Genomic DNA, 13,805 nt, shown 5'->3' on the forward strand with positions numbered 1-13,805 from the left:
TTCCTTAATGGTTTCCTTAAGGAAGAATTGTATATGATACAGCCGGAAGGTTTTGTCAATCCTAAGAATGTTGACAAAGTGTGCAAGCTCCAACGCTTGATTTATGGGCTGGTGCAAGCATCTCGGAGTTGGAACATTCGCTTTGATAAGATGATCAAAGCGTTTGGGTTTACACAGACTTATGGAGAAGCCTGCGTTTACAAGAAAGTGAGTGGGAGCTCTGTAGCATTTCTCATATTATATGTAGATGACATACTTTTGATGGGAAATGATATAGAACTCTTGGACAGCATCAAGGCCTACTTGAATAAAAGTTTTTCAATGAAGGACCTTGGAGAAGCTGCTTATATATTAGGCATCAAAATCTATAGAGATAGATCAAGACGCCTCATAGGTCTTTCACAAAGCACATACCTTGATAAGATATTGAAGAAGTTCAATATGGATCAATCCAAGAAGGGGTTCTTGCCTGTGTTACAAGGTGTGAAATTGAGCTCAGCTCAATGTCCGACCACGGCAGAAGATATAGAAGAGATGAGCGTCATCCCCTATGCCTCAGCCATAGGTTCTATTATGTATGCCATACTGTGTACCAGACCTGATGTTAACCTTGCCGTCAGTTTGGTAGGAAGGTACCAAAGTAATCCCGGCAAGGAACACTGGACAGCGGTCAAGAATATCCTGAAGTACCTGAAAAGGACTAAGGAAATGTTTCTCGTTTATGGAGGTGACGAAGAGCTCGTCGTAAAGGGTTACGTTGACGCTAGCTTCGACACAGATCTGGATGACTCTAAGTCACAAACCGGATACGTGTATATTTTGAATGGTGGGGCAGTAAGCTGGTGCAGTTGCAAGCAAAGCGTCGTGGCGGGATCTACATGTGAAGCGGAGTACATGGCAGCCTCGGAGGCAGCACATGAAGCAATATGGGTGAAGGAGTTCATCACCGACCTAGGAGTCATACCCAATGCGTCGGGGCCGATCAAGCTCTTCTGTGACAACACTGGCGCTATTGCACTTGCCAAGGAGCCCAGGTTTCACAAGAAGACAAGGCACATCAAGCGTCGCTTCAACTCCATTCATGAAAATGTTCAAGATGGAGACATAGAGATTTGTAAAGTACATACGGACCTGAATGTAGCAGATCCGTTGACTAAACCTCTCCCTAGAGCAAAACATGATCAACACCAGAATTCCATGGGTGTTCGATTCATCACAATGTAACTAGATTATTGACTCTAGTGCAAGTGGGAGACTGTTGGAAATATGCCCTAGAGGCAATAATAAAAGCATTATTATTATATTTCCTTGTTCATGATAATTGTCTTTATTCATGCTATAATTGTGTTATCCGGAAATCGTAATACATGTGTGAATAACAGACACCGACATGTCCCTAGTGAGCCTCTAGTTGACTAGCTCGTTGATCAACAGATAGTCATGGTTTCCTGACTATGGACACTGGATGTCATTGATAACGAGATCACATCATTAGGAGAATGACGTGATGGACAAGACCCAATCCTAAACATAGCACAAGATCGTATAGTTCGTTTGCTAGAGTTTTCCAATGTCAAGTATCTTTTCCTTAGACCATGAGATCGTGTAACTCCCGGATACCGTAGGAGTGCTTTGGGTATGCCAAACGTCACAACGTAACTGGGTGACTATAAAGGTAGACTACGGGTATCTCCGAAAGTGTCTGTTGGGTGACATGGATCAAGACTGGGATTTGTCACTCCGTATGACGGAGAGGTATCACTGGGCCCACTCGGTAATGCATCATCATAATGAGCTCAGAGTGACCAAGTGTCTGGTCACGGGATCATGCATTACGGTACGAGTAAAGTGACTTGCCGGTAACGAGATTGAACGAGGTATTGGGATACCGACGATCGAATCTCGGGCAAGTAACATATCGATAGACAAAGGGAATAGCGTACGGGATTGATTAAATCCTCGACATCGTGGTTCATCCGATGAGATCATCGTGGAGCATGTGGGAGCCAACATGGGTATCCAGATCCCGCTGTTGGTTATTGACCGGAGAGTCGTCTCGGTCATGTCTACTTGTCTCCCGAACCCGTAGGGTCTACACACTTAAGATTCGGTGACGCTAGGGTTATGAAGATATGTATATGCAGAAACCTGAATGTTGTTCGGAGTCCCGGATGAGATCCCGGACGTCACGAGGAGTTCCGGAATGGTCCGGAGGTAAAGAATTATATATAGGAAGTGCTATTTCGGGCATCGGGACAAGTTTCGGGGTTATCGGTATTGTACCGGACCACCGGAAGGGTCCCGGGGGTCCACCGGGTGGGGCCACCTGTCCCGGGGGGCCACATGGGCTGTAGGGGGTGCGCCTTGGCCTAGATGGGCCAAGGGCACCAGCCCCTATAGGCCCATGCGCCTAGGGTTTCCACCATGGAAGAGTCCATGTGGTGGAAGGCACCCCTAGGTGCCTTGGGGGGGAGGGAAACCTCCCCTTGGCCACCGCCCCCCTAGTAGATCTCATCTACTAGGGCCGGCGCCCCCCCCCCCTTGGCACCCCTATATATAGTGGGGGGAGAGGAGGGACTTCATACCTGAACAAACCAGCCCCTGGCGCCTCCACCTCCCCCCGTTACGTCTCTCCCTCGTAGTCTCGGCGAAGCCCTGCTGCTGTGACGCCCTGCATCCACCACCACGCCGTCGTGCTGCTGGATCTTCATCAACCTCTCCTTCCCCCTTGCTGGATCAAGAAGGAGGAGACGTCTCCCGTCCCGTACGTGTGTTGAACGCGGAGGTGCCGTCCATTCGGCGCTGGTCATCGGTGATTTGGATCACGTCGAGTACGACTACATCATCACCGTTCTTTTGAACGCTTCCGCTCGCGATCTACAAAGGTATGTAGATGCATCCAATGACTCGTTGCTAGATGAACTCCTAGATGATCTTGGTGAAACGAGTAGGAAAATTTTTGTTTTCTGCAACGTTCCCCAACAATTTAGGCCAATTTCCGATTAGATATCTAGGTATTCCTATTCATTATCGGCGTTTGACAATCGCTGAATGGAAACATGTTGAAGAAAGACTGGAGAAACGGTTGGCGAGATGGAAGGCCAAACTCCTGTCCTATGGGGGCCGACTAGTTCTTATCAACTCGGTACTTACCAACATGGTTCTTTATATGCTATCTTTTTTTCATCTGCCAAAAGGTGTTCTCCAACGCCTTGATTATTTTAGATCAAGGTTTTTTTGGCAGAGTGAAAATGAAAAAAAGAAATATCGCTTGGCTAGGTGGAATATTATATGTCGGCCCAAAAGTCAAGGGGGACTCGGAATCCAGGATCTTGAGATCAAAAACATTTCATTGCTCAGCAAATGGGTATACAGATTACTCACTGAGGATGGTGTTTGGCAGGAGATCATTCGTAATAAATACGTTGGGTCCAAAGCAATTTCCCAGGTTTACTGGAAACCAGGTGACTCTCATTTTTGGAGTGGGGTTATGAAAGCTAAGGAATTCTTCTTCCAATTTGGCACCTTCTCGGTCAGGGATGGCTCCCAGATTCGATTCTGGGAAGACACCTGGCTAGGGACTACTCCTCTAAATGTGCAATACCCAAGCTTATATCGAATAGTTAGACATAAGTTTGTCACGATTAAGCAGGTATTGGGACAAGTAAATCCGGATATTTCTTTTCGCAGAACGATTTCTGGACCTCGTTTGAATGCATGGAACGATCTGCTGACTCGTTTGGAAGCTGTCCAACTGTCGGCTGAATCGGACATCTTTAAATGGAACCTGCATCTGAACGGAAGATTTTCGGTTAAATCCATGTACGATGCACTGGTTCATAACGAGGTTCCATCTGATAATAGAAAATTGTGGAAGCTTAAGATTCCTCTAAGAGTGAAGATTTTCCTTTGGTTTCTCAACAAAGGTGTTATCTTAACTAGGGATAATTTAGCTCGACGAAGCTGGCAAGGCAGCAAAAAATGTGTTTTTTGCAATCATAATGAATCCATTAAACACCTATTTTTTGATTGCAAATTCGCTAGATCGGTATGGGCAATGGTCCAAATTGCTTCGAATCTATACCCTCCACGCAGCGTACGGAATATGTTCGGGAATTGGCCGAGGGGAATAGATAAACAATTTTCTAAGCACATTCTTGCGGGGGCGGCTGCCTTATGTTGGGCGTTGTGGCTAACCAGGAATGATATTGTTTTTAATCATAAAAGTGTTTCATCTCCTATGCAGGTAATTCATATATGCTCGCGATGGCTCCGTACGTGGTCTATCCTGCAGAGGCCGGAGGACAGAGACTTTTTTATGATGGCTTCTACCCGGTTGGAGTGCTCGGCCAGGGACATTTTCTACCCCCATGGATGGCGGTGTGACCTTCGGATAGGCCCGGCATCACCTTAGGCCTCTTTTATCTTTTTTCGCTACAGCTGGCGTTCCGCCTTTTTGTTTTGTTTTTTGGGATCTGGTACTTTGGCTGTGTGCATCTAGATATGCAGAGGCCGGGTTATCTTTGATGCGGTTGTATCAACTCGATAGTTCAATTCAATGAAAAGCCCTTTATCGAAAATGTATGATGCATGGTGGAATTCTGGGATGCCCACTGTTATTGGATATCCGCACTTGTTCATAGATGGTTCACTCTATCTATTTAGTCCGCGGAGGAATTCAAGGTGGAGGATCTTGGTGTTGAATGGCTTTGAGGCAATGAGTTCCTGCATACCGCCTAATCGTCGAACTATCAAGTTGCCAAACAACCTTCTGTTGAGTCTCTGAATGGCCTTTCCGCTGGTATGTACGCTCCAGGTTTCTTTGGACACTCTCTAGGGTCCTTGCACTTTGCATTGCCGTAGGTGGATGAGAGTGCGATCCGTATCTGGAGTCTTGATGTTTTTGGGCCTTACAAGTGGACTATGAAGCATCGTCTTGGTATGAGAGATGTGTTTGAAAGAGATGACCTTGCTCACCATGACTCCACTCAATAGTGTCAGAATTGTGCTTACAAGATTGCCACTCTCGACTTGGAGAGTGACGTCATGTTCCTCTTTGACCAGGAAAACAAGCTTCGTTCATACGCCATCAGCACTGGGAAACTTCATGAGCTCAATGACATTGAACAAGATCATGAGCATAGCTATGACAAGCTCTTTTCTTATATTGCATGCTACTTGAAGCTTCCAGCATCCGTGCCTTTTCGTTAGCTATTTTTGTTGAAACCGAAGGGACTTGGTCAGAAACATGGCAGTTGAAGTTGCTTGCAATTGTTGGGAAACCAAGCTGGAGATGATTTGTGTGTCTTCAGTTCGGCAAGTAATTAATACTATTGCTGTACGCAAGTAAGGAAGCCGGCCTAGTCTAGTGGATGATGTTAAGAAGGCATTTTTGTATCTTCATTTTATTTCCGTTTGGTTAATTTGTAAGGGTCTAATCAAACACTCTGAGTTCTGTAATATCTACAGTTTTCGAGGAGAGGAGCACTTGATCTAATTACACATAACATCCTAATCCAGTAGTGCCCAACAACCTTGTCACTGGCGGAAAACAAAGTTCGGCGCCATACTCTAAGATGGAAACTGTCGTCTGCAATGATGTAATTGCTTGCATACAGCAGCAGATAGACTCTGCTGACAGAACCAAAAACGACCACCCAACAAACAGTTATGTTGACAAAGAGACGGCAAAATGCCACCTGACCTACTCTGTGATCACTGTTGAATGGATCGCTTCAGAAATTACAGTGCCAGGTCACAAGGGACCGGTCACAGGACAAACAAATAGTCGGATCTCGGCCGGTGGCTCCTCCTTGTGGTCTTCTTCCTTCGTCGGTCTCCAAGCAGCCAGCAGAGCCATCATGATCGACTCAAACACAAACAGATGACCGACCAGCTACAACAAGTATGGCTCGACAACAGCCTGCCCAAACCCAGGTCCAGCCTTTATTTTCAGGCCCCAGTAATAATCCCTTAACAGTGTGATGAAGTGTCTTCGCACCAGTTAGAAGAATATTTCCTAGTTTGCAAATTCTTCCTTTCTCACTTCTTCTCCCAATCTCCTCATCAGAGCACCTTCAAAAGCTTCATGACATTTGTTTGACAGCACACGCTTTTACTGAACGTTGATCTCTTCACCACCCGCTGGTTCTTCAGGATGGAATGACGAAAGGTTGCCATAGAGTTCAGAACAAAGTTGGGCATACATCTGACGAAATTTCTGTATCTTCTAACATCGGAGAGGCGCCAATCTGAGATTTCGAAGAAAACTGGGCGATCAACTGATCTTCCCAATCCATTTCGTCAGGTAGCACTGTGCGTGCTATATGCAGTCATGGACCTCCTTTTTTAAAAGGTAAAAGAAAAGGAACATGCATGAGACAGTCTGTTGCTGGATTACCGTTTTAATAATATGAGCCGTATGCATCTATCTGATGCAGAGGCTGGGGTAAAACCCCTTTTCGAAAAAAAAAATTAGACAGTCTGATGTAGATATACTAATACTGCTATGGTGTTAGCTATTCATGTACTCCCATCTCCAAAATAAAAGGCATAAAGTTTCGCTATAAGTCAAAGTTTCTAAATTAGGCCAATTTTGTACAAAATAATATCTACATCTACAATACCACATAAATAATAATGGATTCATCTTGAATTATATTTCCATAATGTATTTACTTGGGATTGCAGATATCGATATTGTTATCTATAAACTTTATCAACTTAAGGCAACACTTATACACCTTATTTTGGGATTGGTGGGAGTATTATGCTAGGACATCATATAATGCTCATCATACCTGGTCTACTGCCTTAAGCTCCTCGATTATATCCTTTGCATTAGGTCTTTTCTCCATGCCAGGGTCCACACATTTTAGGGCTATGGTGACACATTGTCTTACTTGTTTGGTATATTTTTCCACTGGTTTATAGTTTGGTGTGGTTACAAATTTGTTCTTCCAACTCTCAAGCACCTGTAAAGTTGCAACAGTGAGCTTGAATAATTGTACATGCACAAAATCTAGATTAATTCATCTTACTTTCTCCGTGAACTGCTGGAAAGATGGATCAGTATGGTTGGGACTATGTTGCTGGAAATATGAATAGTCCCATGGATAGTCCCTACCACCTGTGATTATCTCTATGACTATGACACCAAAACTGAAGATGTCTGCCTTGTACGATACTACACCTCGGACTCTGTACTCTGGTGCCATATATCCACTGCAACATAATACATAAGTAAGAAGCACTACAATCATAAACAAAGAGATGCAAAGTAACAGAGGGAAATATAAAACAAGAGTTGCAAGAGGTGTACAGTGTTCCCTCTTTGTTATTAGTGAAAATTCGTGATTGTTGCTCGCCAAAGATCCTCGACAAACCAAAATCGGCTATTTTTGGCATCATAGTAGAGTCCATCAATATATTTTCAGGCTTAAGATCCAGATGAACCATACGGCATTCTTCATGAAGGAAATGCAGCCCGTTGCAAATCCCCTTGATTATCTCGTATCTTGTATTCCAGTCAAGGCCCGAAGATTCATCTACCGAAATTGTTTAACAGAAAATATTATATCTCTATCTTAAGCCAGCGCAATAAAGATAGAGACCAATCACGTCCTTAGGCTAGTGACACTACATAGTTTGGGCTCTGTTATATGGAAAGACATATAGATAGAAACAAAGTACAAGTATAGTGTGTCCGTACTATACCAGAAATATGTTTGTCGAGGCTTTTGTTGCATACATACTCGAAGCAGATCAACCTTTTTGGTTTTTCAGCGAAAACACGCTTCCCACTACCACTTGGGAACTCCATCGTTTCCCAAATTGATTCTGCACAGTAACCTAGTAACTGTACTACATTTGGGTGCTTAATCCCCATGAGATAACATACTTCGTTCTGGAATGCATCCTCTTTTAAATGTATGTCAAAAAGCTTCTTCACAGCAACAATGCTCCCACTTGAAAGAACTCCCTGTGTTGTAAATTAAAACTCTCTTCATAGTATGCATATGTATGTTTAATTAATTAATTATTATTATTTAGTCTTGCCAACATTTAAAACGTAGAGTTAAAAGATATGATTGTACCTTGTATACTTCTCCAAAACCACCTTCACCAAGGATTGACTCACTGGAAAAATTACATGTGATGGCCTTCAAAAAGTCTAGTGGAAAAGACATTGGTGTTCCATCTGAATCCTGTAGCTTCTTCTCTAATTCATAATAAGGTCTATCCACCTCAGCTGGCATGTATTTTTGGGGATTCATAGGCCCGTATACAACCATCAAATTCACCTCATCAACAACTTCACCAGCCTCTTGATGGAACATGTTTTCTGTGATAACCTCATCTCTAAGACCCTCACTCAGTTTCATGCTCTGCACGATGAACTTGTCGGCATGGTCATGCTCACGAACATCTCGTGCTTGCACTTTTATCTGCACGTGATACTTGGATTCTGGTTGCACAATGCCTTTGTCTGGCTGTGCGCTGTATTGTATGCTTGGCAGTTGGATGTTGAAGGCAATGCAATTACGTGTATTATTGGTTAGCTCAATTGAGCATGATATCTCCTTCTTAAGCACAGAAGGAAGCCATAGTTCAAGCGGATTAATATCAAGCATGTCATCTTCATCGAAACAAGGGCTTATCTGCGAGGAAAGAGCTATATGTGTTTAGATGATGATGTATACTCTCCATATTTTATAAGTACATTTGTAAGAATGCAAAAAGTTCTACATGTATTTAAACTAAACAACTACATGTATTTAATCTAAAATAAAGTTTGGCCGAACACACCAAGTGTCCCAAATTTGGGTTTTTTTCTACTGTTAGCCCAACTAACCAGTAATTCAGGCCAACTAGAATAGTTGTCAAACAAATATTTGGGACTATGCTAACCTAGCAGGGTTAAGATTAGCTAACCTATGTATTTTAGACTAGAACCAAATTAACACAGCTTTACAGTTGAATAACTGACTGTTTCACACTTGATTGGCTCTCTGGTCTCAATAATACTATTCTCTCTTTTGACTCCAGATGATCGATGCATCTCTTTCCACATTTTGATTACAATGTATCTTGAACTAGCTAGCTTACCTGGCTTAGACTTCTGACTATTTCCGATATGGATGGTCTATGTTCTGGTTCTTGTTGCCTGCACTGTAGTGCTATTTCAAGGCATCTAGTTACTTGCTGGTATTGTAGTAACGTTGGTGGTTTATTCCACCTGTGTCTCCACCTTCGAAGTACCTACATTTAACAAATGTTAATTATTTGTGATAACCCCATAATCTTACAGCGCAAACTCTATGTCCATGTAATGGTGTGTGTATCCACGGTAGCGCATCAGTTCACGTCAACACCAGGAAAATAAAAACATCCACCCATGTGGGATATATATCCAGAAACATGTGCTTAAATTACATGTGTTAGTCAGCAGGGTAGTATGCATATTAAAGTGTGAAACTATTGTGCAAAACATCATCATCATTCTAAAAAGTGAGAGAAATCGCCCTTACATTATTCTTATCAGGGACGGACATACACCCCGTCACTAATTCAAGAATTATGGCACCCAAACTATATATGTCAGACTTGACTGAAATTTTGCCAGTGTTCTCGTATTCCGGCGCGAGATATCCTCTGCAAAAGAATACGAAACAAAATAAATGTAGGGTTGTAGATAGACAAAATGTCAGTTAGCTGGTGGTTCTTCTGATGCATAGCTTACCGTGTTCCAAAATGTTGACCCATAGTAGTTGAGTTTTCATTTGGTCTTGTCAAACCAAAATCCGTAATTTTGGGGACCATATGATCATCTAGTAATATATTTGCCGGTTTAAAATCCATATGAGAAATATTCTTTTCCTCGTGAAGATAACACAGACCCTTACAAATTCCGGTGATTATCTTATAACGTGTTTCCCATTCAAGTCCCCTTAATTCGTCTGTAGAAGAATATAGGCATAAAATAAAGCAAGGGGTTATGTTAAATGACAATATCAAGGAATGATTGAATGCTTTTAATTAAAGTCTGTCACTAACTATTGATCCTGACTTGAAAATTGAGCACTAGTCAAGGCAATAAGGTAAAGAAATAAGAGAACGGCTGCATCAAATGCAAAAGGATGGTACCAGTAATATGCTTATCAAGGCTTCCATTGCTGATGTACTCCAAACAGAGCAATCTTTCTCTCACGTTGACAAAGATAATTTCTCCTGAACCAGCCTCTTTTATTGTCATATAATGTGTATTAGAACAGAAGCCAAGAAACCGGACTACATTTTGATGATTGATGGTCATCAGGCTAATGATCTCACGGCGAAATAGCCTGTCATCAACTGTGTGTGCATCCACATGCATCCTCTTGACAGCAACATTAATCCCGTTTGGGAGTAAACCCTGTTGGTCAGCGTATAAATGATGCTCAGCACTAAAACTACAATATCAAAACAGAGTGGCCAAGTTCTGCTTTTATTGGTGGTATTTTTTTGAACGGAAACACAGTAGGAGAGTTTCCTATTGTACAAAACAAGATGAATAAGTGGTACTTTTCAATCAAACTAATGACATACTACTGGAGTCGAGATCTTTATACAATTTCTAAATGGTAGGATTACCTTGTAAACCTCTCCAAATCCACCCTGGCCAATTTTTCTCTCTGCAGAGAAATCATCCGTGATGCGCCGTAACAGTGCTAATGGCAGATCCCTCGGGTTCTCGTCTCCGTTAACTATACGCTCCAGTAGACTTTCCCCCTCCATTCTAGGTACACGGTGCTATTCAGATCTAGAGCATGGAAAAAATTAGTTTGCTTGAGAGTTGAGACAGAGGGGCTTGCAGAATGAAATACATAGCAAATGTAGCAAGGAGATGCGTACCTGCTGGGGGTCAGGCCCTGTACGAGTACGAATGTAGTCTAGGAAGCGCAAACTGGATCTGGAACTGCTCGAAGCGATTTTAGCACATTATACAAGATGCAAAGATTGTGCTTACGAGTTAAGGCTGCAACTGCAGGCTAGTAGCTCTGTCTCAAGACGGAACACTGAGTTAGCACTGAAAGTCTGAAAGAGTTGCAATTTTCTACAACCAAAATTACCACTAGTCAGTACGATAGTTACCTCGATGGATCAGGCCGGTTCAGGTCTTGAGAACGTCACCGCTCGCCGGCGGCAACGGACAAGACGGCAAGACTGCTCGGCGCTCGGCGTTCGCGCAGCAGAGGTTCGGCGGTGCCCTGCCGTCCGAGCGAGGGCGAGGACGGAGGGATGGTGACGAGGGAGCAAGGGAAAGGAAGGGGAGCCGGTGCAGGGCCGGCAGTCGTGTAGGCGGGCGGCGGCTTGGGTCAATGCCTGGATCTGAAGGGAGCGACGCCTCTTTTTCTCTTGCTTGCAGAGCTTGACCTGGCTGACACACGGTTTCTCAGTCAACGACCATTGTCATAGGAGTGAGTTACCACATTTAGGATTTTTTTCTTTAGAGCTTTTTGGTTCATAGGGATGGATTTCTATTTCTACATAGGATTGGTTCCTATCCTCCACATTTCATAGGGAAAAAAAAAGAGCCTAGACTCAATGGAAAAATTCCTTTGGTGTCAACCAAATGACATCTTGTTTCCTATTCCTACTCATAGCATTTGAGATACATGTCATCTCATTTCCTACAAGATTCTTATTCCTATGATAATCCTATCCTATGATCAAAAGAGGCCTCAGATTTTGAAGGCTTTTAACACGGTTTTACTCTGGTCTTGCATTTTTGCTTGATCATGTTAGATAGGATCGGTATTTTGCGTCAATGATTCGCAAAAAATGTGTAAAGAACGGATGGCATCATCAAAGATCATGTCCAGACTTCTTTTGTCCATCTTACACCTGTTCAAACGCTGGCTCAGCCTGAAGCACATGACCAATGCTATTTTTTAATTAAAATAATTATATTTGGGATATCAAAATAATATAATATACCTATATTTTAAATAAAATATACATTTCTTGTTATTTCAGGCTTTTTCCGCCTTTCAGGCCGGGCTATGGGCAGGAAATGGAGCCTAGGTGTTTTTGACCCTGGGCGTCACCTTACACCTTGCCTAACGGACACGCATCGAAAATGCAGGGTTCCAAAAGTGGTGTTCTAGACAAGTTGCCTCTCAATGGGTTAATTAGTGTCATAAATGCATATCTAGCGGGTAAAATGGGTTAATTAGTGTCATAAATGCATATCTAGCGGGTAAAATGTGGAATTCACTCCTCTTTTATTCTAGCGAAATTACTGCACGGCGTTTTCCTCATACGATGCATCATTCGGTGGTGTTCTGCACTTTGATTTTCATTAGGGCTGCAAGAAAAACTTGAGCCTTGTGAGCCGTTCGAGATCGTTTCATTTATTTATTTATTTTGCTTGACTTGGATATCGATTCAAAAAGAGAGCCGTTCGAGATCGTTTCATTTATTTATTTATTTTGCTTGACTTGGATATCGATTCAAAAAGAAAAACATAGCTCGGTCAAAAAATGAACTGGTTATGAACCAACGCAAACTTGCTCGATTTTAGCTTGGTAGCTCAGTAGTACTAGTGTCAAAAATGCTCTTATACTATGGGGCGGAGGAAGTATAACTTAATTATGTTGAATGATCCTGTCATATATTAAAAGGAAAACGGATTTATCATATACATCATGTGTGTGATTTTTTCTTCATTTTATGTACAACCAAACATAAAAAATAATGAACATGAAGCAAATTTAGGCTTTAAAAAGACATGTGCTAAGTACTTCCCGGTTGACCAGCTGACCAGTCAACCATTGAATTTTTCTATAAAAAAACTGAAAAATAAAAAATGTGAATACAAAAATAGTTCACGAAATTGAAAAACTCTTTATATATTTTTAAAAGGTTTATGAGTCCAAAAAAGTTTACAGATTTTGAAAAATAGTTCATGAATTTTAAAAAAGTTAATTGAATTTGGAAAAATATTTATCTAATTTTATAAAGTTCATCAATTTACAAAAAAGGTTCATGAATTTTTTTAACTGTGCATTAAAGAAAACAAAAAAGGATGAGAAAAGAGGAAAAAAAAAGGATAAACCGGACTGAACAAGGATATAAAAGAAAAAAAACGAACTATCTATACACCAACGGGGGTGATGGCCTGATGGTTAGAGCTTAGTGCTCGCAACGAAGGGGTTGCGACTCCCCTCCTACCCCATGTGTGGATTTGGATTGGCCTCTCATGAGGCATGACACATGCGAAAATATATGTGTGAGGATGTTTTGGTGGGGGAGCGGGGTTTGGATTCAGTTTGCATTTATAGGGTTTGCCTTTTCAACAATCCCCTCTCTTGGATCCGACTTGTGGAGGCATTCGGGGTCCTCATATCCGCCACATGTATGTACCGAGTTTAAGAGGTGTCGGACAACCAAAACGTTTGGGCTGACTTTGCTGGCCTAGTAGAATGGCATTTTTTTTCAGTCCGAACACTGTTGGAGTTGTTTGTCCGGACGTTTAGGGGGAGAAGTGGGGGTCCAATTGTAGATCCTCTAACTATGGAGGGGGAGGGGGTGGTAAGCATGAGAAACCACTCTTTTTTTTTTTAGCAAAACCACTCTTTTTGTTAAAAATGAAAACTACTCCCTCCGTTCCTAAATATTTGTCTTTTTAGAGATTTCAAATGGTCTACCACATACGGATTGTATATAGACATATTTTAGTGTAGATTCACTCATGTTGCTCCGTATGTACTCACTTGTTGAAATGTCTAGAAAGACAAATATTTAGGAACGGAGGGAGTAGG

At 42.2% G+C, this 13,805-nt stretch overlaps 1 protein-coding gene across 1 annotated transcript; it reads right to left on the reverse strand.

The window, feature by feature from the left end:
• Positions 1–5,497: 5,497 nt before the first annotated feature.
• LOC119319169 (G2-specific protein kinase nimA-like) lies at positions 5,498–11,397 on the reverse strand. The gene is made up of 13 exons (XM_037593656.1): positions 11,134–11,397; positions 10,894–11,039; positions 10,633–10,801; positions 10,147–10,414; positions 9,743–9,959; positions 9,531–9,654; positions 9,109–9,261; positions 8,097–8,660; positions 7,717–7,981; positions 7,322–7,547; positions 7,041–7,224; positions 6,801–6,974; positions 5,498–6,343 (listed from the first exon to the last, which is right to left on the reverse strand). The coding sequence occupies exons 3-13, from the start codon at positions 10,774–10,776 to the stop codon at positions 6,323–6,325; spliced, it is 2,340 nt and encodes a 779-aa protein (XP_037449553.1). The 5' UTR covers positions 10,777–10,801; positions 10,894–11,039; positions 11,134–11,397; the 3' UTR covers positions 5,498–6,322.
• Positions 11,398–13,805: the final 2,408 nt, after the last annotated feature.

The sequence above is a fragment of the Triticum dicoccoides genome, chromosome 6A (genome assembly GCF_002162155.2).
Source record: "Triticum dicoccoides isolate Atlit2015 ecotype Zavitan chromosome 6A, WEW_v2.0, whole genome shotgun sequence".
Taxonomy (NCBI): domain Eukaryota; kingdom Viridiplantae; phylum Streptophyta; class Magnoliopsida; order Poales; family Poaceae; genus Triticum; species Triticum dicoccoides.

Bases quoted from the DNA above. Each gene is read 5' to 3' on its own strand.
- LOC119319169 (XM_037593656.1), bottom strand. From the start codon at position 10,776: ATGGAGGGGGAAAGTCTACTGGAGCGTATAGTTAACGGAGACGAGAAC. The intron at 8,661-9,108 runs GTAAGCTAGCTA...CTTTCCTCGCAG, and splicing joins TAGTCAGAAGTCTAAGCCAG to ATAAGCCCTTGTTTCGATGA. The intron at 7,548-7,716 runs GTATAGTACGGA...CAATTTCGGTAG, and splicing joins CCTCGACAAACATATTTCTG to ATGAATCTTCGGGCCTTGAC.